This window comes from Guyanagaster necrorhizus, assembly GCF_019112545.1.
Source record: "Guyanagaster necrorhizus MCA 3950 unplaced genomic scaffold BT62scaffold_2, whole genome shotgun sequence".
Lineage (NCBI taxonomy): Eukaryota > Fungi > Basidiomycota > Agaricomycetes > Agaricales > Physalacriaceae > Guyanagaster > Guyanagaster necrorhizus.
This window is the reverse complement of record NW_025064881.1, coordinates 334,657-357,022: the sequence shown is the minus strand read 5'-3', so window position 1 is coordinate 357,022 and position 22,366 is coordinate 334,657. Positions and strand designations below refer to the sequence as shown.

Sequence of the window (22,366 nt, the reverse complement as noted above, 5' to 3'; positions counted from 1 at the left end):
CCGGACGTACTTCGTTCCGAATGTTGAAGCATGAAGAGTTATCAATCTTGAAAATTTATGGGTAAACAAAATATTCCTGGACATAAATTATAGAATAATTGGAATTACACGTTGAGGGCTACCTGGGTAGGCAATGAGCCTCATATCAGCCAGGTACCAACCCAATATATCGAGATCTTCCCTACCTTTCAGGGTATTCCACACAGTCGAAGGACTACCACCACGTCTCATATATTTCCTTATAAAATTATAGTAAACCCTCAGAGTCGCAAGAAAATCTGTCAAGTACCGACATGTGGCAGATTTATACTAGAAGAGAGTCCGCAACGACGAAAGTAGCAACACGAAAAAAATTATACCTGAGATTTCGGAAATGTTAGTCGAAAAACATAGGCCGAAAAGTATCGAAGTTCGCCTAGAGATTATCGAATTATCAGGAAAGTTAGAGTGAAAAACAGTGTCGTCACAGGTAATATAATACTTACATGATGGCAGGAAGGAAAGATCGGAGTTTCACGGGCCGCTGCGTCTCTTGCTCTCGAACCACGACCACGACCACGGCTCTGTTGTTCACATTCGACTCTCTGCGCTAAGCAGCAGGAACCATCACGGCGATGGAGGCGGTCCACGAAGTTTTCATGAAGGAGGCCCTGGCGATGGTAGGCTCACATTCGTTGCTCACAGGGACGGTACAAACATTTTTGCAGGCCCAAGAGGCCCTCGACGCGAGTGAGGTACCCGTTGGCTGCGTTTTCGTTCGTGACGGAGTGATCATCGCCAAAGCGAGGAATCGGACGAACGAGCTTAGGAATGTATGCGCGTTCCTTGTATTCAGACGCGATCATCGGGACTACATCTTTTATAGGCTACTCGACACGCAGAGCTAGAGGCCATCGACGAAATTCTGGCTGAGACACCAGAGCTGTCACAGTACCCACTATCGAGCACGACGCTCTACGTGACGGTCGAACCGTGTATCATGTGTGGATCTGCACTGAGGCAATTGGGTATCAAGGAAGTCTTCTACGGTTGTAGGAACGACAGATTTGGAGGATGTGGGAGTGTCTTGGGGACGAACGAGTGGGTTGTCGAATAGATTGGGCGAGCTTCGCTCATTCATTTTGCGATAGTATGTCTCATCCTGTGCACCCGGTGTACAAAGCGATTGGTGGATATGTGCGGGAGGAAGCTATTATGATTCTTCGTCGATTCTATATAACGGAGAATGTGAATGGTGGGTCATGGATATTGTGGGGGATTTATTTTTGTCACTGATGATGAGGTTCGCTCAGCACCAGTTCCGAAGTCGAAGGCGAACCGTGTCCTGAAGACAGAAATATCGCCGGAGCAATATTCACTTCATGTTGCAGATTTCGCAGGCTGATAATCGCATTCAGTGATGCACCACACGTACCATACAAATTCCGAAAGACATCTAATGCCGTCGAATTTTTCTCCAAGTCATAGTTTCGCTGTGATCCTGGTGGGCTGTGCCATTTCCTCATGTTTCCGTTTTTCAACTGAGGTGATTTTCGGTAAGGTCGGCTTATCGCTTTCCTACCTCAACTTGCTATCTAGGGCTTGCTAAACTTCGCGTCATCTTCTGTTGTCCTCGCCGGCACACCGACTTTTCATAAGATACTCAGAACCACTCCCTTGGTTGGAAGAATTGGCAAGGCAAAGCCTTTCCTTTTGGCGCTGCTTCAAACCAGAAGGGCTGCGTGCGGGGACCCCAATACGTCGCAGTGCTCATGGCTGAAGACTTGAAATGGTGCTGATGGTGAACATAGCGCGTTGTTCCCCAACATCAACGCGTGCAATTGGCGACTAACAAATGCTTCGAGCTGTGGTGAGCGGGCTTTCCAAGGGCGTTCGATATATTTTGGTTTCAGGAAGCTTTTTTTTGAGGACCCGTCGAATTATTTATATAAATCACATTTTCTTTTTGCTTTGTTTCTTGGACAGCGGGTGGTCTGGTGAGCCTTCCTTCGTTCCAAATGGTAGATTTTGTTTCTCTTGGTGCAATTCTGCAGAACACCAGACGGATAGCAATATTAAATTACACGTCGGAAGACAGGAACGTCTATTCTTCTGCACCATCCTGCCAAAGGGGATTCCGACCATTTTTCTTCATTTTCTCAACTGTTCTCGCACCATCTGCATGCCTTCTTAATTTTTTTTTAGCTTTTGAAATGGTGAGTATGCTTTCCTTGTTGACAATCAGATGCACTGAAGATCTGTGATAAACCGATCTTGGTGGCTGTTCTAAGCTCAGGTAGTAAGACTTTCCATTCTTATATTAAGCCTTTTGATAGTATCAAAAAATTAATACGACGATCACCACTTCTTCACCTTCTGTGGCACGAACCTTGCGCGTACGGGTCCGTGGTCGGTTGTGCCACAATTGAGATGCTGATGGAATCATACCCCAGCTCTTATTTGATGAAAAGAGTCCTATTCTTGTCTGCTCCAATTGCGGCGCCGGCTTCATCGTACACCAAGTTGCCAGACCAGAATCTCGGGCTGCTACGTTTTGTGAAACACATTGTTATCTGCTGAAGCAGTTCCTTCTCCTAGTTTCTTCATGCATGCAGTCTGGGAATGACTCAATCATTTTGCGTTAAGAACGGAGCAGTGATATGTGATACGCGATAGTATTTGCGAAATACAATTGACATAAAGCGCGTGGCTCAAATCAATGAACTTCCCATTCCCAATGGCCACACGTATTCGCAGCCACCAACCGTGGCACCAGTCTGCAGGTATTTGTTCAGCCAAGCACATACGAGCGAATAGAAACACGCGCTGTAGTATTTTCCGGTGCAACAGACTGGAGTAAGGCAATCGCGGAAGGGCTCACAGCCAGTCCCGACGTAACTGTAAGACACCTATAGCATTGTCCATGAATTTTACGTCCGGCGTGATATATCTACAGCACATACAAAGTTGAGCTCACTGCAACACCAGATTTGCGCAGGCGGGGCGCATGTCGCTGTCGTCTCCGGAGAGTTGACCTTTGGACCTGGGGCTGCCACGCAGAAGATGAAGTAGAGATGCAGTAAAGTGAGAGCTTGCTTCCACATTGTGTCGATGGCGGTGCTAAGGATCTGCGCCCTCTTATATACAGGTATCCGCCAGTCCAAAGCGCCACATCGGTCTGTAGCGGCATCTATTCGGAACTTTGCTATCAGTGCTTGCTGATCTACACCGTTCCTGTCTCTCCTGGGTAAACTATTATATCTCAGGCTTGTAATGTGGACAGCAGTCACAGGGAAGGTGCATGGAGCGAGGCGTGTTCTGGCCTCTTCAAGGTTGAGGAACTTCTGAAGTACGGGAAAGCAAAACCCATGTCTGGGAGGTACAAGCATCATTGTGCTGACAAACCTGTCGGAAACAACGTCAATACTCTGTACGCATGGGTACAGGTGAGATTTCGGGCTTCTTAGTCAGTCGCCGTGGGTCTTCGTATGGATTTACTTACGTGTTCACTCATTTCGGACTCGGAGGAGATTTCTAGTAGTATATTTTGTTGTTGCGTTCGCCACAGATGTAATCTACATTTGTCACTCACTCCGTTTGAGTATGGACCCGGAAGCCTAGCAATACAGTCTCCGACGGTTCAACATATCGCTTTTATACCCATTTTGGGTCGGGTGCCCCGTACGGGTTCTGTGTCAAGTTGCCTCTGCCAGCGCGGCTGCTTTCGTAATGTTTACATTCTGCCTAATGTTCAGTTTGGTGACAGGAACGGGAATACATACGTTCACCACCTCGCCAATACAATTACTACTCCGTCGCAGGTCTGGAAAAGGTCTCGATTCGCTTCATCGTCTGTTCAAGTCCAGGCTAAGATGGAGTATGGGAGAACTGAATTGACTTTTTTTCGGTGCTCTCGAAAACGTGTGAAACTGACATTCGAGACTTATGCGGGCAATACAGATAAGAATAGGCACATCGACGTCGTCGAATAACCTCCTAGCCTGCGCCATCCCTCGCGCCATCCTTTCACACGTATTCGCAGCCACCGATACTGTTTTGGGTCTAGAAAGATTATTATCATCATACAACAGATGTCAAGAACAGAAACCCACATAGTCAAACGTACCAGTGCAACAGACTGGGCTCGCACAATTGCTGTAGGGATTGCAGTGAATCCCGACGTAGCTATTATATACCTGTGGTACGGTCAGTTCCACGAATAACGCAGATATTCATGACACATACGTAGGTCAGCGTGGTGCAACAATAGATGTAGGCAGGAGGAGTGCATGAAACTCGAGCATCCAAGTTCTGATCTGCGGCTTTGGGACCAGGTGCGGCTGCGCAGAGCACCAGATAGAGAGGAAGCAAAGTGAGAGCTTGCTTGAACATCATGATAATAAGCAGTACCAAAGAACGATGTTAGAATATTCAACTAAGGATCCACTTAAGTACCAAACTCGAAGAGCCGTCTAGGCCTGCCAAGTACGCTGCACACGCGTTGGATTGTAGAGAGCCATCTTCGGAACTGTCATGGAGTAAAATATTATGTATTCTGATAGGTCCAATGTTCTAGGTGGTCCGACGTAGAGCTGTTCGACGACCTCCGCAAGTTAAAACTTCACTGGACGGGGAGAGCAAGCCGCAGCCTATAACAGCAGTGTGCCGATCAATCTACCGAAAGAGTTTTCATACTCAGCCCTGCCAGGTTCACTGCAATGTAAATATTGTCTCCACTAGCTCATTTTGTTTCCTACTCTGAGCTGGACGCTGCTGGAAATCAATAATTCAGTGCGAGGAGAAATGTTTCCTCGGATATGTATTGATTTGTCGAAAACATGTCCAAAATCATTTCTTGGCACCAACTTGGCACTTCTATTTTTCACTCTGATGGAAATATTCAGGGTACATTTCTGTTGCCCAGAAGGTTATGCGAGGTAAGATTGGGTAGGCCGTCCATTTTCCTAGTTCCTGAAACCACCGTTTAGCGCCGACCAAAAGGATAGAACAATGATTGGACTCGGAAAGAAGTCAAAATTTGGTCAAAACCCGTCGTGTTGCATGATAAAGCTGACACATTTCAGGAACAAAAATGGCTACCCACCTTCGAGGGAGATATTGAGCATCATTCGTGTTCAGTTTTTTAGGAAATATTTCTCTCTTGAGGATGTCGTTCTCTTTAAATTTTGGAACTGGAAATGAAGACATGCTCAGCGCAAGAGGAGACAGCTGTTGGTCGGATAAGTGCCACGGGTTTTTGTCTATAGCAGCGAGCACACGCGGTATTCGTGTTGATCACTTGCCCGGGCCTGTAGCATAGTCTTCTATTACTCCTACAAAGGAAATTTCATTCAGATCAAGTAGCAGCCTGCTCCCACTTTACTCTACAGCAGCTTGTCAGCATCTGACAAAATAAGAGTGAGACGGAGAATATTCCGAACGTGCTCTTCGGTATGGTTAAGACTGGAGCACGAACAAGACGTTTCAGAACCATTGAATTATTGACCACTAATACTCACCTTGTTACTGTAGGCTTTGAAAATCTCTGAGAAATGACCTGTAAGCTCCGAATAGATATTTTTTTTCAGCGATCCAGAACTATCTTCCGAGCAACAGAAGGCATGTATAAGTTAGTGCTGACCGTAGCACATCTTTATTGGGGAAGCCCTCTTCGTCGACTTTCCAATCATAGAGAAGTACCAGCAAAGAGGAACCGTTGCCAACCTCTTTGTCAAGATCATGGTATAATAATTCCTCAGCAGGGGGAGAGGACATCATCTGGCAATGGAAAAAAAAAGCAGGCTAGACACGTTGGGCGCTGCGATGGCAAGCATATAAAACTTTGTGTCAACCCATCGCATTGGACTCGCAACGTACACCCTGGCACATTGAACCTGCACGCATACCGCTCGCTTATGTACAATGCAGTAGAAGGAAACGAGGAAAAGTGGAGATTGTGAATGGAAAATTAATACATCACACAACAGTTTGTAACCATCATAGCTTTTGTGGGTGCGGAAACAACCTCATCTACATCGTGATAGACGTCCTTTCGCAACTGACGGTCCGTATAAAATGATTCCCGTCACATTCCTTACCGTATTTAATCATATTCATCTACAGGCAATATATCCTACGCTGATTATCACAATGGATTGCCTGCGATCAATGCTTGACGTGGCCATCGAGACGTTTCAGCAAACAACGCAAGAATGGGCCATAAGAGTGGGCGGCGAAGGATATCACTGCGGGGTTGTTACTACGACTTCGCATCCACTTGGTGATTCAAGGCTAGGTGGGCGGATGACGGCGCATTCCTCTAGTCTGGATCAATCAGATTGTATGAGCGGTGTTGAAGGGAGTATGAATACTCATGAGCCTCTGCGTGAACCTGGTGATGGTGGCCTTGAAAGCATACTCAAAATCAATGACAAAATGGATACAGTATGACATTCCTAGACGGTACAACTCAGAACCTACGTACTGCATGTACTTCTTGTCTGCCCCACATTTTCCCTAATACACACCTCGCCGAAATATCCCCGACATAGATGTCAAGAACAAGGAATTATCCTAGCCTTTCACAGCCCTCTTCATCATTGTTCCAGTTAAAAAGCTTTTCGGGACAAACGGTTGGTTCATCCTCCCCAACGAAAGTCCTATCTTGCCAATAGCTCTCGCACTCGATCTGATAGTCGTTCATGCTGCCGCAATACTGCAGAATGCGCCCGGTCACATGACAGCGCAGCACCCTTGATTGCGAGTCGTAAAGTCACGCAGCCCTGACAGAAATGATCATGATCATCATTACATGGATGATACATGATGCATGATGGTTGGTTGCTTTTGTGATGTGGAATTGGGTGACTTCCCGCAGCATTTAGAAACACAGATTATTTTCTAAATCCATCAAAGTCCCAATTTGAAATCATTTAGAATTTATATTTCTAAACCGTAAACCAATTTAGGTCTGGAAACACAAACAGCGATCGGTGAGGGTTAGCTGAGGCCGAAACGAGAGACAAAGGCGAGATAGGTGTTACTTTCCTTTAATCCTGGACTTTATAGGCCTCGATAGGCATCCGAAGTGGACTGCCTTACAAGTTTGTTACTGCCGTGAATTTCAGAAAGTTACCCGAGTCGGGTATGAAAAGGACAGTAGTTGGGATGGAAAAAAATGGTCGGTTCTCAAGAAAGTAGCTGGGAAGTAGCCTTATAGGCACTTCACAGTATTTGTTAGGTCCACCAAAGATTCAATACAAGGATACAAGGCTAGCAGAGCAAAAATGAGCTTTGGACTGAAGACAGGCGCGGCAGGACAGTGGTAGGTACATGAGAGGCGACGTGAGTGGAAGAAGACGCCTCGGAAACTAACAGGTCCAAATAGAGATCGAGATTGATGGAATTGCCAAATGCGGTTATCAAAGGTTTAGAAACATAATTTAGATTTAGAAGGGGGGGTCGGAGGGGTCGTCTAGACTAAAATCTAGACGAGGGTGTTTCCCATCAAATTGTGGCGCTCATCCAATTTGTTATATCGGCATCGCTCGGCATCTCTGATTTAGAAAATAATCGATGTTTCTAAATGCTGCGGGAAGTCACCCATTATAGAATCACATTGCTGTTGAACAAATAAAATTCCTTTCCTTTATAGATGTTCCCAGTGCGCGGCCGTTATCAATCTACATCCTTTCATCTTGCCAAGCCTTGTTCAAAGAAAATATCGTCCTTGCATCCTTTCGCCAGAAGCCGTCGGCCAAATCGAAAGACGTAGGACTTGCTTAGAGGATTTATAATAGTGAACGACCGACGCGAAAGCCTACCCAGTGAGGCTGACTGGTAGCCAATCCCGATGCGGAATCCGACGCGTGACCAACTTACAAACGATTAGTCAGATGGCGTGATTGCTCACCATTGAACAAGCCGGCGGGAAGGGGAAGTATAAAAGATCCGTACCAAGACAGACTGCCAACATCATTACCCACCACCACCAATGGCACCCCAAGCAATTGACTCTCTCGCCGACTTCAGGAAAATCGTGAGTTACATGCATACTCTTATCTTTTACCATCGATGTCTCATCGTGACCGCAGATTGACGGCCCGAAACCCGTAGTCATCGACTTTTGGGCGACATGGTGTGGACCCTGCAAGATGATTGGACCTGTCTTCAAGAAACTCGCTGACAAGCCTGAATTCGCCGGCGTCGAATTTTATACCGTCGATGCTGACGAGCAGCCTGAAATCATGGACGAGGTCCAGGTTTCTTCTGTGCGTACTTGTTGGTATCCTGTCAGCGCTTTTTCGGTCTGATGCCTTCGCTAGATGCCTACGTTCCTTGCGTTTAAAGATGGAAACAAGATAGCGACTACAATAGGTGCCATACCGAAGAATCTTTTGGTGAGATTGCTGCATATCGGTCACGTTCTTGAAGCTGATTAGCTTGATCCATGTAGGAACTTATCAATACAGCCGTCGCCGCTGCTTCACCTGTACCTGAAGATGTATCAGCTAAGGGTGAGCTTACTGCGTTCATTAAAGAGACTCATCTCACGCGATATATCCAACCAGATGATGCCCCTATTGAGGCCAAGGCATAATTAGACTCCGTGAAGGCATAGTTCTTCTCTTTCCATGCACGATGTAATTGTGTCAAAGCAATGACTTGCGCGTTCGCCGTGTTGTACCTTCCTGTACCATATTTTAGTCTATCACAGAAGTAGTGTGTTCAACGGTCTGAAGGGTTCTGAACGGTTGGAAGCAGTAGCTGGGTGAACTTTTTGATTCAAGTCGCGAACTTGACCTTACATTGCTTTTGCTCGTGAACAAGGTCAAAGTCACGTCAAGAAACAACGATGTCAAGGTTAAGCAATATTTGCTCTAAGGATGATCTGAGATCAGAACTCCTAACCATCCACTGTTCAGGGGGAGTGAGCCTCCGAAGAATTTGAAGCGCACCGCCGAGCATTCCGGAAGGGACACGATTCAGAGTCAACATCTCAGTAACAAATGGCTGCGCCAGACTCTGGAGGAAGACATAAATTGATACCGAGCGCATGCTTGACACATAATCGGAGTAAAGATGTTCGACCAAACCATAGTAATAGTGCGACCATCCAAACACCTTCATCAAATAAAACACCCCCACAAAGTTAGACTATGTCAACACTTATCAGTTTATATATAACACACCGTTTCTGAAGCCATCGCCGACCATTAGCAGAGGGGTTTGTGACAACAGGCACCGCGATCTGATGACGGGATAAGCTTGACATCGAAATGCTGAACGATTCCATATTTAACGCTCGATCGGCGGTCCCAGGCGGTATCAGAGAGGCAAGTTCGCATTGCATTCGGGCCCGTATATATCAATGGGCCAAGCAGTATTTAGGCTGTCTTCTTTCTATTTTTGTTTGCTACGTACGTTTGAACTGTCAATGGACTCACATATATATTTCTCGTAGTTTTACTTTCTACTTCAGACGTGCCTCTTTTATCCCGAGCGCACATCCGAGTTATTATCTTTCTAGATTAATTATCCTCGCGCGCTGTATTGCTAACAGGCGGTCCCCATACTAATGGGTGAGCCAGACCGGGTCCAGGGAAGCTGATTCCGAGTCGGAGAGTTATACACTGTGGTTTCCTCGCTCATTAACAGCAGCAACTTGAAGCATCTCAGGATTGTTTACCGACGCTTTCTTGGAAGACAGTCAGTCCTGAACCTTACCCCAATGGTGACTTGAAGCTTACGAACAGTAGAGCAGGGCCATGGTACACAATGTCTAATATTTTGAGTTTAAGAATCATCAAACGGTCTGTACGCATATAATTAGTCTGTCATAGTATACTTTTTATACAGATCTAGTATCGTATCATTTCCCTCCTACAAAGTTCCGGGAAAGCGACCTCCACCCTTGACTTTACCGCCAAGCGATCAACATTGGTACTGTTCCGGTATTGTATAGCCTCGAGATGTACGGTGTGTAGGCGAGCTAATCGCTGGTCCGCTAGAAGGGAATCTAGAGTATGCCACCACGATGCCTCTTCCGAACCGGACGCCAGAGGAAACCGCATAGGGAACGACAACGTTGCCGTCTCGATAATAGAATTGCCAGCGTTACGAAAGACGTATCCCCACCACAATACGATTTGGTGCACCTGGACCCAGTGGGCGTGCCGAGCATTGATTGTAAGGTGGATGTGACGGAAGTGCGTAATGTCCGGGACAGAGATAGGACCGGAATCTCTAGGACTAACTAGAAGTAGATTGTAAGGACCGAGTAGCAGGGTGTAATCAGATGCATAGGGATAGCTCACGAGAGAAATGGGCGCCCTCCCAGTGACATTGAAACGTGTCAATACTAGGAAACCTTCGGTCGATGGCGCGGCAGTGTGCTACAAGCTCATCCCAGTATTCAACGACGACCCGGAAAGTTGCTAGGTGCGGAAAGTCGCCGATATAAGTTTTGGGATCCCATTTATTAGCCATTGAGTAGTTGAAAGAGAGCGAAAGAAATGAGATCGATGGTAAGGGGATACCCGGTGGAACAGGACCTTCAACCGTGCCACTTCCCTCCCAGTCGTGGATGAATAGCTTCTTGACAGATGTTCCCCTAAACAAGGATAGGACAGTCCGGGGATGGAGCAGCGAGCTGATAGAGGCAAAAGTGACCTCGGCGAGGGTTGGAGTATGAACTGCGGTGAGAAGCATATTCTCCATGTCGTGGCTGGGTTCCCATGGTGAAAAATTGAAGTTGATGTGGAGGGTAGTCAGGTTCACCAGCACCGGAAAGAGCGCTGTGAGGCTGTGTATAGAATACAGCATGTCGGGGTTGTCAGCCCGTCCCAAGGAAGTCTCTTCGCTGACTGATAAGTGCTGCAAACACTCGGCGATGTGAGGCGTTGAAGTTAGGGATTGGGAAAATGTCGGTACAATGCTGCTAGAGGGCTGGAGATCGATGCTGATGTGATGGAATATATGGCGTTGGCTTGATTGCGTCCATGTGCGGTATACTGTGGAACATGCGCGAAGTGATTGAGTGTCGTCGTGGAGGTAGGCGATTATTTGATCTATTATTTCTTGGGGAAGCATCGACATGAAGGGGGGAAGGGAGGGGGAATGCAGCACACGCGACTGAGTGGGAAATCTAGTGCAGATATCGTTAAGTGTTTAATTCGTTTGATGGATACTAGCTTACTGTGTGGGTGCTAGTAAGGATTGTCGTAGATGTCGAGTCGAAGTCAAGAGGGCGGCTGGGAATCGCTCTGCTGCTAACAATTTATACGGAGGATCCTGCTGTGGAACAAATCGAAAAGAAAGACGGTGCTGTCGCTGAAATCAATGATGGCGAAGAGGCCGCCTGATGATGTCAACAAGATCTTTGCACATAGGGGCTGAATCGGCACAGCCATCGCAGGTCGATTGAAAAAAAAAAAACTTGTAGTCAAAGGAAATGCGCCGATCCTGGTCCGAGTTCCAGCTTCGCGACAGATGGATTATATGTAAAATGAAGCCATGGTCATCGTCCAGGCGTCGCGGAGACGAACATAATGGCGAGAGGGCGGCGGCATCAAGTTGACTCCACCCGCGACAAGTAATATTCCAGAAGGCATTGATGATGATCCTGTCAGTACGCTCCAGATAATTTTACGAGAGGGGGAAGTCCGACGGAACAGCCCGCTAACCCCCAGCGTAGTGAACATGGCAACGCAACGATGAAAGACGGGGAACTTGAAGGGTAAGAAAAGTCGACGAGAAAGAACGTGCGCACGCGGTGAACGTGAGAACTTTGGCGAAGGTCCCATCAGTGAGGAAATTGGAACGATAACGGTTTCGGTCGGGCGACCTCGTCGACATTCTCACTGATCATGTCTTTCAAAAATATCGTATGACAGTTGGCCCATAATTGCAACAAGTCTCGGGTGTGTTCTTTGACAAATTATTAATGTACACCTTGCTTTCAGAAGTTATTGCCCAAGATACTGCATATGGAATCAGCCTACCTCCAGTTTGATGATGTCACCCGGGTTTCAGATTAATTTCGCGGATCTTTGATCTGTGCATGAAGAATAGAAGGAATTCCAACTTTTGGGGATGCGGACCATCGTGGGGGGGAAGACTGTTACTGTACACGCGTTTCCGCAGTAGTGTCAGGCAAAATTTTGACCGGCTCTTCTGCTGGAGAGGTGTTTCAGACCATTTCGGTTCATTCAAGAAAAAAAATAGTCCTAGCGATTGTACGCACTTGGTTTTAGAGATACGCGGAGGACAGCAAAAAAATTATGCGGGAAAATGAATGGAAGCGGGATGCCCTGTATTTATGTAAAACAGGAACGTGAAATAGAGAGGTAGTCACCGTGGGAACATTTTACCTTTTCTCCCATGTTGCGTCTTGCTCACTATTTTCCGGCCAACCGTATCATCCATCGTTCACTTTCTACTGGCCCCGTTTCTCGCACCATACGCGTCGAACCGCTTCCAGAAGGATACAATGTCAACAGGATCCTGGCTGCTATCAAAGCGAACCCGGCCGAATCGATAACTGTCGCCCAGGATCACCTACTCGTCCGGTTCTTCAACGAGGACATGGCTAGGCAGTGTATCGTGTCGGGCAGCGGGATGGTGGGAGCCGTGATGAAGATGGATGATGCTCTCTCACCCCCACTGTCTGCTGTCGATGTTGCCGCCCTCGGGAGACTGGGAATGTCTCGGTCGCTGGCACTGACGGATATACCCAAGGAAGTCCAGGAAGGAAACGTCCTGGAGATACTTTCTCGGCATGGTGTGTTGCAATCCTGGATCTTCGACCTGCCGAACAGGACGGCAACAGCGCGTTACTTGGATATGCACCAGGCGTTCAAGGCGCGTTCCGCCGTTTCTATCAACTTTTTTTTTTTTTTTTCGTTCTAATTTTTCTGTCACAGGCCTGGGTGGACCTGAGAGAAAACGGCATCAACGTGTCCTTCCGAATGAACCCCGACAGATACATCTTCCCTGGGTGGTTCCCGGCGGAGGAAGCTGACCAGGGGAAGGTTAAATGTCGCGTCAAAATTTCCCGCATCTCACATCCCACATTCGTCCTGACTCTCCGCTCATGGATATCAGAATTCGAGAAGGACCAAGGGCCGGTACTGTCTACCGCGCTGTTGAAAGAGCAAGGGGTACGCCATTCATCCTTTGGTTGCCTGTGCGAGTCACTCACTTTCCCGACGATCTAGAGTGCGATGCTGCAGTTTGCGACATCTCGGTTGGCACAGAGATTCGTCGACATGTGGGCGTCCGAGATCCTTCGGCTGCGTGTCAGGTTGTCGGTAGAGCCTCTTCCGTTGGCGATTCCTCGGACCCTTGTTACGGCCATAGCGTTAGGCGCGAGTCGAACAGTTACGATCAACATAGACGCCGGAAAGGATGTAACCCTCTCGAGGGATTACCTCCACTTCTTCAAGCGGATTGGCACCATTACTTCAGAGTCGAGGTACGTTTGTCCCTTTCTTCCTTGACGCGTCCAGGTTGATGATAGATGATAACACGTAGATATCAATTTACTTCCCCTATTCATGAATTACGCGTTTCTTACGAAACCGTCTTTTCTGCAATGCGGTGTGTTCTTGTCCTGGCCGGTCTTGAGGTCGTGGGGAACAAGCGTCCGAGGCTACCTGGTCTTGAGGGAGCCAGCATCAATTTTTTGGGGTCCTATCTGAACTCGACTCTCGTATCTCCCAGTTTATGGCAATAACGCTGGAAATATTCTCTCACTCGGGGGATATCGAAGCACGCAGTGATGCATTCGTAAGTCATTACACTTCTATTCTTTTGATAGACCTGATCTCGTCTGATTGGTTTAGTTTAGGCGGGACGAGCTTCTGTGTCTGTGCGTTTGGGGAAAGTCCCGTCGGTACGGCAAGATGACCACCTGGGATGCGCTTGATCACTGCATCCAAGTTGAGAATTCTGTGAAGATCAATAGGACGACAACGACAGGTCTTTGTTACGTAGTGGTGCTAAGACGTAAAATGGTGTGCAAAACAAAATGTGCCTTTCTTCTTACCATACATACTAGCTACTCATTCCCTTCTGAGTAAGCAGTGATACGAGCAACTCCGTCAATCATTCATCGCTCGAATCCATTCCCATCTTCTTCATCCGGGATAACTTCCCCCTTCGTACACACCAAAAAGATACCTGAGCTCGAACGAATGAAATCTCTCGTTAACGACCAAAACATCTACTGTGTCTACGAGCATTCAACGCGAGATCCTCAGTAGGTACGTCATCATCGTCTTGGGCCTTACTTGTTTTCCGATGTCCCAGTGCATCTGAGCGGGCCTGAATGTCGACGAGGAGCTGACGAAGGAAGAATAGGAGCAATAAGCAACAGTGAATAATGCGCGGTTGCAAGACACTGTGTAAGGCATTGTGCATCCCCCTCATTAATGGCTTTTTGTGCAAGCAGACTCGAAGTATTGCTTTTCATACCCTGGCACTGGAACAATGTAGGAAGGACGAGACACTAGGGTTACTGGTACGGATCTCCGATGGCAATTTCGAAAGGTTATGGATCCGATGCAAAGAGAAACATTTCCAGCCTCGAAAAGAGCATTCCAACGAGGAAGGCCATGGCTAGTGTCATGCAGTCAAACTGAGTATCCGTCTATGTGCAGTTAAACTGCGGAGTTGCTCGTTGAGCCGATTCCGGAGGGAAAGAGCAAGGAAGGTGTGTTGTATCCTGATGGTGCGCGCCTTACGGACTTGAAGGAGGTGCGAGGGTTGTTGTACAAGATGCAACGTCCGGCTATTGCACCAAAGGTGGGTTACTTTTAGTCGGGTGTAGGGGAAATTTTTGATTGTATTCTTAGCTTGTGTACCCGAACGATTGGAAAGAGAAGGATCTGGTCATATTCCATAATCGCAGCGTGCTGCATAGCGTCGTCGGTGCTTTCACTTCGGACCAGGTTCGGGCGTTCCACCAGCGTGATCTTGCTGCGTCGGATGATCCTACTGGGCCTACTACCGAAGATGTAAAGAAGTGGGCTTGAAGGATAGTGTAGGATTGTATTTGACAAATTAACAGGGTTGATATGATCATCTGAGAGGAAAAGCATTGCAAGTGTACTCACTGGCATTTTCTTCCTTATATATGTGTCGAAGAATGGTGGGATCACCACTGTATGTGTGCCTTTGACTTTAGATACATTAGTTCATAGGTCAGTTGAGAAAAGATATAAAAGCTTATGAGTGGGTGGATATTTGTCTGAGTGTCTTATTGTCAATTGCTGCAGGTATGCAGATAAAACTATGAGATATAAATATTATGCATACACAGTATGTATGTAAGTAGACAGAAGAAATGGAAGAATTAAATAATATGAAATATAAATACCAAACTGCTCCAACTATACTTGTATCTCCAACACCTCAAGCCCATTATAGTCTCTATGGATGATGCTCTCTGAACTGTTGATACCAATATCTTCCTGGGATTCCACTGCAGTGTAATGGCCATATTCATCATCTATCATCTGCTGAGCTTCAAGGTCATCATTCAATATGGAGTCCTGCTGGGAGTCATGACCTCCAGAATGTGTCCCAAAGTGAAGTGAGCTTGAGGCAGTGCTTCCCTGCTAAGAATCATTTGGATGAGTATGACCTGCTGCAACCTGTCCAACAAGAAGAGTTGGAGCAATGCTCTATATAATGTCTGTCAGATATAAAGTCAACAACAGAATGTAGACATACCCTTGCAATTGCTGCTAGAAAGTCAAAGTAACCTGTTATAGAAGTGTCACAAGCAAAGAAGATTATATATAAAATCAAGGATATAGAATAAAGTGCTGATGACTCCACCAAGATTTTAATAACAGGATAATAAACTCTGATTCCACCTTCTATTTCATTTTCTGCTTGTGCAACAGTAATAATGTGGTAGATGATAGATAATGTGCACCATAAGGTGGGAGCAAGAGTAAAAGATGAATAGAGGATATAATCAAGAGTAGAGATGTTGATCATGATATAGTCATTATAAGTAATAATAATTTTGAAGACTACATTGACTTTTGAGTAAATTAATAAAATAAAAAGATGTGAGAGATCTTACCAATTGCAGAAACAAGCAAAAATATAGGAGGCAGAACAATGAGCCATTGCTGGCCCCAGACTATCCAATAATGCCAAATCTATAATGAGATGTCAATGAGCTATATTATAAATTAGAATTATCATACATACCATTGTGGAGTCAGCAAGAATAGTACTAATAGCACTTGTAATATTAGCTCCTAATATTATTTGACTAGAATTGTATATAAATAGATATCTAGTCCAAAAACTCTGACTATTATTGATAAATGCAGAATTTATAATTGACTATTCAAAGGCAAAGTTGATAGTACTAGCAATATAAAGAAGAATTATAATAGCAATCATAGCCTGTCTAATAGACTGTGATTTGTATATAACTGTGTTTATCTCAGCTTAAATAGTATAGCAGATATATTTCACTCACAGATATTCCAAAGTGTAACAGCAACAATTCCAGTATATATTTCTATATAGTTATAATAAATACAAATATCACAAGTTTAAATAAATCTGCATACCATTTAATAGAGAGCACAGTATCATTGAATTCAAGGCAGCATTGAAGCCTTGAGACATGAAAGCATTGTTTGCATCAGTAGGATCTGATAGTATATTGATCTGAGTGACCATTGGAGAAGTCTGGGTGAAGATAGAAGGCAAGCAAGAGGCTTAGAGAGAGTAATTAGTAGATATGATACACATTAAATCCCTTCTTATATAGTATGCAGTGACACAGTAAAAACTAATAATAAAGCATCAACAAAGTATCAACACTACATATTAAAAAGATGATCATTTTAAAATATCATCATGAAAAACAAGTTTCAGATTTATTTGATTATAACATGGTAAAAAACTGATACTGATATATCAACTACTCTATATAATTCTTTATCAGAAAAAGATGCACTTTGAAAATCAACAGATGATAAAAATATATAATCATTTTACTCTTATTATATATTTTGCAATGTGTAAAAATTTCTAGCTGAAATATATACTTTGAAGGGAAGATTTAAAGTCTGTTTGGCTGCAAGAGTGATTTTTGATATGCCAATATAAGTTTCTACATATAGTAGACACTTATTTTATTGGACATTAATACTTTAAAAATTTATATATTATTTAGAAGTGTTTAGTTACCATCAGCATTATATTCTGAGCAGGTAGCCAACTCAGCAGATACTATCAAATGAATAGACAGATTGCTCAAATAGTCAGCCTAGCAAATGCTATTAATGGATAGAAATTTTTCTATGATCAGCTAAATTAGACAGATCAGAAAATACTATGACCCCCAAATAGATTGTCCTATAGGTTCTTAAAAACAGTATAGTATCCAAGTATCCTACATATATAGTACTTAGAATAGTCATCAATCTAAGTTATTATCACTCAAAATAACTGTATCAGATTCTGTAACAAAAGTTATAGCTACTAACTCACTATGCCATTGGTTTATCTGCTTTACTCAAACCTCTGGAGGCATTGCAAGCACTATCCACACATGGCACATCAAGAAGACTAGAGTATCACTATTCTGCTAGTATATTGTGCCTGATGAAGTGACCTGCATAGTTGAATCAGATAAATATTTGAAAACCCTATAAGTATTGGCATGTAGCCCAGACCACAGGCTTTCTGAAGGAAAAGATGTTGTTGCACAATCAAAGGTGGTGAGACAGTTTCATAATATCATTCTCAACTCATGCCCACCTCCAATAGCTGCTGTGGCAATGAATAAAAGAGAGCAGTTGTAAAGTCCATTTCTTAATTAAAAATGGTTTCCATACTATCTGGCCAATATCCAAGATCTAAAGCAAAGATGCTAAGACCTGGCATCTGAGGTAACAAAACCTCTTCACATGGTATAATGCTGTGAATACAGAGTTTGAAAAGTGATAGTCAACTAATCTGAGACAATTTGTGTACAAATGGAAAATATTATGGCTTTGGTTCTTAGCACTTAAGCATGAGACTAGAAAAATTCATTAGTCATCTCTGCAAAATTCCTCCACTTTATAAGTCACAAGTCCCTCCCATCAGTTGTCCTATATCTGGTTCAGAAGGTGATACAGCAAAAGCAGTAATCAAAGCCTATTGTTTTGTGAAGCTGTTCAATGACAGCTGCAGAGTCACAGAAAGAGAGGTCAGCTCAGATCATGCATTAGCTGAAGAAATAAACCTCATAAAGATGTACCTCTATGGCTAAAAATTAATACAGGTTCCAATAGTGATACTTTTCATGAGTTCACATTCTTGTAAGCTAGGAGTTGATCATAAAATGCTTCAGGCATGTTTTGTCCTTCTATTTTAGGAGATGCTGCTGAATGATTCTTGCAGCAGGAACAAGTAAAAATAAACTCCTAAGATGACTTTCATAACTCTCATTTGGGTATTTGTAGTCTCACTGTACAGTTCATAATACATATATCAAGATACCTTTTGTATGTATGTCAGTTGACTTTTTTTCATCATTGCTTATATCCTTCTGAATACAATAATTTATGCTAAAATGAATTACCACTTACATTCTGTGATAATACTACAGCTGCATCATTCAACTGAGTCCAAGTAACAAGGCAAGAGGTTAATTCAAAGCAGAGCTTTGAGGGTGACATCAAGTATGGTAATGACTGTATAACATTTTAGTTCTGAGTGGTAATAATGATAGGATCTACTCTAATAGCTTGTTAAGCCCAAGTAGCATATGACCTAAACACATGATAAATGAGCACTATATTGAGTTTATACAGTCACACTCAAGTTCACTATATGTGCTTGTGTGATGTTGTGTCTCAAGGCCAATTACAAGTCAGCTCAAGATAGAATAGTGAAGATAAACTTTAGCTTGAAGCTGGAGTTATACAGTGAGAGCTATCCTACTTATATGCTGTTCATTCCCAAGATAAATATATACCTACTAATTGTGTGTTCCTAAGCTACAGTGCTTGTTGTCCTTGAGTGTCATGAGTGTCTACAAAAGAGTATTGTCTATTGTCAAGGAGCATCATTGTGTCAGAGGACAATAACTGTCATGGCCTATTATGGTGACTAAGCCTGTCTCACAGTTCTAAGCACTCTGACTAAGACATAAATAGGAGTCAATCAAGAAAGAAAATGGAAAAATCATAACATAGCTTTGATATAAATACTATTTTTTGATTTATTTTAAACTGGTATATACTGTACTGGTATAAATGGGTTATCTGAGCTTTGAGGAGCAGAGAAAATAGTCATAGAAAATAGTCATCATAGTTGTCATCATTAGCATTTATTGAGAGTTAGACCAGTCTGAATGAATCTGCTCTCACAAACATTGAATAAAGACTATGACAAGAAGCTGATAGTGTTCAGTCATTATCTCAATATCACCAAGTACTCAGCATGTTTCCTTATTTTTTGAAAAGAACACAACTGGAGTTGATTCATCAAAACAGATAGACTACTAACAGTATATCACAATAGCATCACCTGTAACCACATTCAGTTTCAAGGATTCTCTTTCTTTCAATGACCCTATCATTAGCTCATCCTGAAATTCTGGTGTTTAAAAATCCAGATATTATATTGATACATATGCCATCAGTGATATGCTGTATTGGCTCTATTCTATACTCACACATGGCTGCTTTCTCATTTGGCCACTCACTTCAAACCTGTGCCAAGTCATGTTCCAATGTTTGGGGCTCCTCTTTGACCTTTCTTTGATCCTTTACTGGAGTGATCCAGTTTGGATCCACAAGAGGCTCTCCATTGGCTGCATGTTTAGTGAAGTGGCAGATATTAGTGTCTCCCTCCTGAAAGCTATCATATAGAATGTCTTTATCAACAGAAATGCTTTCTGCATCAAAGAGATGACAAAGCCAGAGTTGTGCATCTGTCAGTCCCAGAAACAGATTATTTACAGCATCCAATGCATCCTGTTTTGATATTTTGAGCCTATCTTCAACAACTTGAAGAGTATGAGTGCACAATTTCTTTTCAGATACTTTAGAAAGGTACTTCATTATGATGAGGTCAGCCAGAGTATGGATATAGAAGATAAAGTCTTTCTCAGTCAAGTTATCAAGCAGATGAATGGCATTTTCATATTTGGGATGCCAATATAAAGATTTACTTATTTAAGAGGAGTTGTCATTTGATTGAGGATGGAATAAAGGATCTGATGTCAGTATACTTTGATACTAAGAAAGTGTAAAGGTGAAAGGATGGTTTTTCAATAAATTTAGAAATTCAGTGATTATAACATTCAGCATAGAGACAGTATGTGACAGTCTTTATTTCTTTAGACCAGTGGCTATTCAAGAAATCATAGCCATCCTTGTTTCTTAGATCCACATCTCTGTAAGCCACAAAAAGTGAGGACATGAAAATGCACCAGTGATATCTTGATGAAAGAGACTGAAGACTTATTCATAGATTTCAGCATCCTTTAATCTCACAAGCTAAGATTGGAGACTCTTAAAGGACTGAAAATACCTGGAACTCTCTTCACATTCAAGCTATATAGTTGAGAACATAGTAACTATCACTATGCACTGTCTTCTTTTCAGAGTTTATGAGAACCAGTCTGCTTGTGCAGTCAAATTCATTGCCTCTGTTATAGGATCACATCATATCACACAACATATAAGAAATAGACATTTGATAAACAGATCATCTGGAATCAAAGAACAAAGATTCAAACACCTGGAGAGGAACTCTATATCTGTGTTTTCTTCAGTCATAGCAAGCTATATATTAGGAAGCCATTTGACAACCTCTTTTATGATCCTGTCCATCAATGGGCCTTGCTCAAAATATCTATCATCTGGATCATATCTCTTATATATAACAAGCTCTCTTGATAATGATGATACAGAAACATGGTGCAACTTATATTTGAAGTCTCTAAATACACTCTCACTTTCTGAAAGGATATTTAGAAGGAAAACAGAAATTTTATGAACATTTTGAAGAGTCTCACAATTGTCAGAAGTCACTTTAAGTGGGTTGGCCCTAGCCAATGCATCAGTAAGAAGAGTGCAGAGTTACTGTACCAGTGAAAATTTGATTTTGATATTTGATGTCAAAATAATATGTCCTTTCATACTGAATATGCTGCTGGAGCTGATGTGGTGCAGTCATAGAATGCACCATTCATGCTATGCATTTTTGTGGTGAGAAAGATATGGTGATGAAATGCAACTTCTAGGCCTGAAAAAAATGCCTTCATGCTCCTGATATCAGTCATGTTTCTCTTTAATACCAAGAAAGGTTCCAACCAGAATTTTTCACTTGAAAGTTGAATGTGAATATAGGTCCATAATATAGCATAAATGCTCAATAATGGCAAACACTGAATTTATTTTATTAATGACCAGCAATGTTAATCAACAGCATGGAAAATCAGCATTGACAAAAAAAGAAGACAAACAATCTGCATTTGGATATTTACTAATGATCTTTGGTTTGATAGAGTGAAAGCCTCACTGAGTACTGATCTCTTATTCCATTTATGTATAGCTTACATATCTTGAAATTAGGACCTTGTTTTCTTAAATTTTATGTCAACATTGTTAAAATTCTTTTTGGAAGAAGACATCAAAAACAACACAAAGATTTTCTACAGAGTGAATAGCAATATTACAAGTTGAGAGATACTGAATTCTTATCTTACACTTTCATAGCTAAGATCATAAATCAGACTTCTAATCAAAGCAGTTCTTCCAAAATGAGTACAACCCATCCTAATCTAACAGCCTCTATGTCTGAAGAGAACATGTCTTGATCATGTATTTGAAAGGCATGGAAAAGCTATACATGGAATTAAACAATATGTCACTATATATTTAACACAGAAGCCTTATCTCCAAAAAGTCCTTATAAAGGTTTCACTTGGTTTAATGACCCAGTCTTCATAATCCACAGCCTTTGTGACAGTTTACCTATAGATTATACTTCTTTAGCCAGTCATATTCTAGAAACACTTCTCAGTTGTGTAAATGTGATGGCAAAGTCAATTCATTTGATGTGTCTGTCTCCTATAGTTATATGGAGTTTGCAATACTTGAATATAGATTCTCTGTTATCAAGAGTTTCATCTGCATTGTACACCAGTATAAGTCAAGGGATTTTTCTAGTGTTGAACCTGTTTTGTTTAATAAAGTCCTCATCTATGGCTCTCTATGCAGCCACTGTCTAATAGTGCTTCTATGCTGACTACTTGATAAGTGTTGAGGGTTTCCAACTGTATGCAGAGAACAGTTTTATTGCTTCTCTTCTTTTCTTGCTTTCTTATATACTGTTTTTTGAATGTTGAGCA

At 43.0% G+C, this 22,366-nt stretch overlaps 8 protein-coding genes across 8 annotated transcripts; 4 read left to right on the top strand and 4 right to left on the bottom strand.

Moving 5' to 3' along the window:
• The first annotated feature begins 516 nt into the window (after nucleotides 1–516).
• BT62DRAFT_925962 (cytidine deaminase-like protein) lies at nucleotides 517–1,483 on the top strand. Its single transcript, XM_043184920.1, has 5 exons — nucleotides 517–659; nucleotides 708–812; nucleotides 866–1,080; nucleotides 1,131–1,234; nucleotides 1,293–1,483. Exons 1-5 carry the CDS (start codon nucleotides 615–617, stop codon nucleotides 1,382–1,384), a joined length of 561 nt encoding a protein of 186 aa, XP_043045279.1. The 5' UTR covers nucleotides 517–614; the 3' UTR covers nucleotides 1,385–1,483.
• A 1,119-nt stretch (nucleotides 1,484–2,602) lies between these two features.
• On the bottom strand, nucleotides 2,603–3,349 carry BT62DRAFT_925961 (uncharacterized protein). The gene is made up of 3 exons (XM_043184919.1): nucleotides 2,943–3,349; nucleotides 2,807–2,888; nucleotides 2,603–2,756 (listed from the first exon to the last, which is right to left on the bottom strand). The coding sequence occupies exons 1-3, from the start codon at nucleotides 3,081–3,083 to the stop codon at nucleotides 2,611–2,613; spliced, it is 369 nt and encodes a 122-aa protein (XP_043045278.1). The 5' UTR covers nucleotides 3,084–3,349; the 3' UTR covers nucleotides 2,603–2,610.
• Nucleotides 3,350–3,523: 174 nt separating this feature from the next.
• Nucleotides 3,524–4,397, bottom strand: BT62DRAFT_925960 (uncharacterized protein). The gene is made up of 3 exons (XM_043184918.1): nucleotides 4,225–4,397; nucleotides 4,092–4,175; nucleotides 3,524–4,041 (listed from the first exon to the last, which is right to left on the bottom strand). The coding sequence occupies exons 1-3, from the start codon at nucleotides 4,372–4,374 to the stop codon at nucleotides 4,006–4,008; spliced, it is 270 nt and encodes an 89-aa protein (XP_043045277.1). The 5' UTR covers nucleotides 4,375–4,397; the 3' UTR covers nucleotides 3,524–4,005.
• Nucleotides 4,398–7,972: 3,575 nt separating this feature from the next.
• Nucleotides 7,973–8,698, top strand: BT62DRAFT_925959 (putative thioredoxin; the record flags this gene model as incomplete). Its single annotated transcript, XM_043184917.1, has 5 exons — nucleotides 7,973–8,017; nucleotides 8,073–8,249; nucleotides 8,304–8,378; nucleotides 8,435–8,495; nucleotides 8,550–8,698. The coding sequence occupies 5 exons, from the start codon at nucleotides 7,973–7,975 to the stop codon at nucleotides 8,576–8,578; spliced, it is 387 nt and encodes a 128-aa protein (XP_043045276.1). The 3' UTR covers nucleotides 8,579–8,698.
• A 906-nt stretch (nucleotides 8,699–9,604) lies between these two features.
• On the bottom strand, nucleotides 9,605–11,835 carry BT62DRAFT_1070995 (uncharacterized protein; the record flags this gene model as incomplete). The annotated part of the gene is made up of 7 exons (XM_043178713.1): nucleotides 9,605–9,676; nucleotides 9,729–9,793; nucleotides 9,866–10,234; nucleotides 10,296–11,125; nucleotides 11,177–11,274; nucleotides 11,526–11,602; nucleotides 11,664–11,835. The coding sequence occupies 7 exons, from the start codon at nucleotides 11,833–11,835 to the stop codon at nucleotides 9,605–9,607; spliced, it is 1,683 nt and encodes a 560-aa protein (XP_043045275.1).
• Nucleotides 11,836–12,350: 515 nt separating this feature from the next.
• Nucleotides 12,351–14,185, top strand: BT62DRAFT_925956 (uncharacterized protein). Its single transcript, XM_043184916.1, has 5 exons — nucleotides 12,351–12,840; nucleotides 12,903–13,139; nucleotides 13,197–13,453; nucleotides 13,513–13,767; nucleotides 13,824–14,185. Exons 1-4 carry the CDS (start codon nucleotides 12,361–12,363, stop codon nucleotides 13,712–13,714), a joined length of 1,176 nt encoding a protein of 391 aa, XP_043045274.1. The 5' UTR covers nucleotides 12,351–12,360; the 3' UTR covers nucleotides 13,715–13,767; nucleotides 13,824–14,185.
• A 521-nt stretch (nucleotides 14,186–14,706) lies between these two features.
• BT62DRAFT_821012 (uncharacterized protein) lies at nucleotides 14,707–14,981 on the top strand (the record flags this gene model as incomplete). The annotated part of the gene is made up of 2 exons (XM_043182356.1): nucleotides 14,707–14,784; nucleotides 14,835–14,981. Coding segments are annotated over 2 exons (225 nt in total), but the record flags the coding sequence as incomplete, so codon positions are not given.
• Nucleotides 14,982–15,371: 390 nt separating this feature from the next.
• On the bottom strand, nucleotides 15,372–16,689 carry BT62DRAFT_915610 (uncharacterized protein; the record flags this gene model as incomplete). The annotated part of the gene is made up of 7 exons (XM_043183953.1): nucleotides 15,372–15,596; nucleotides 15,715–15,746; nucleotides 16,076–16,154; nucleotides 16,207–16,270; nucleotides 16,346–16,451; nucleotides 16,484–16,525; nucleotides 16,578–16,689. 7 exons carry the CDS (start codon nucleotides 16,687–16,689, stop codon nucleotides 15,372–15,374), a joined length of 660 nt encoding a protein of 219 aa, XP_043045272.1.
• Nucleotides 16,690–22,366: the final 5,677 nt, after the last annotated feature.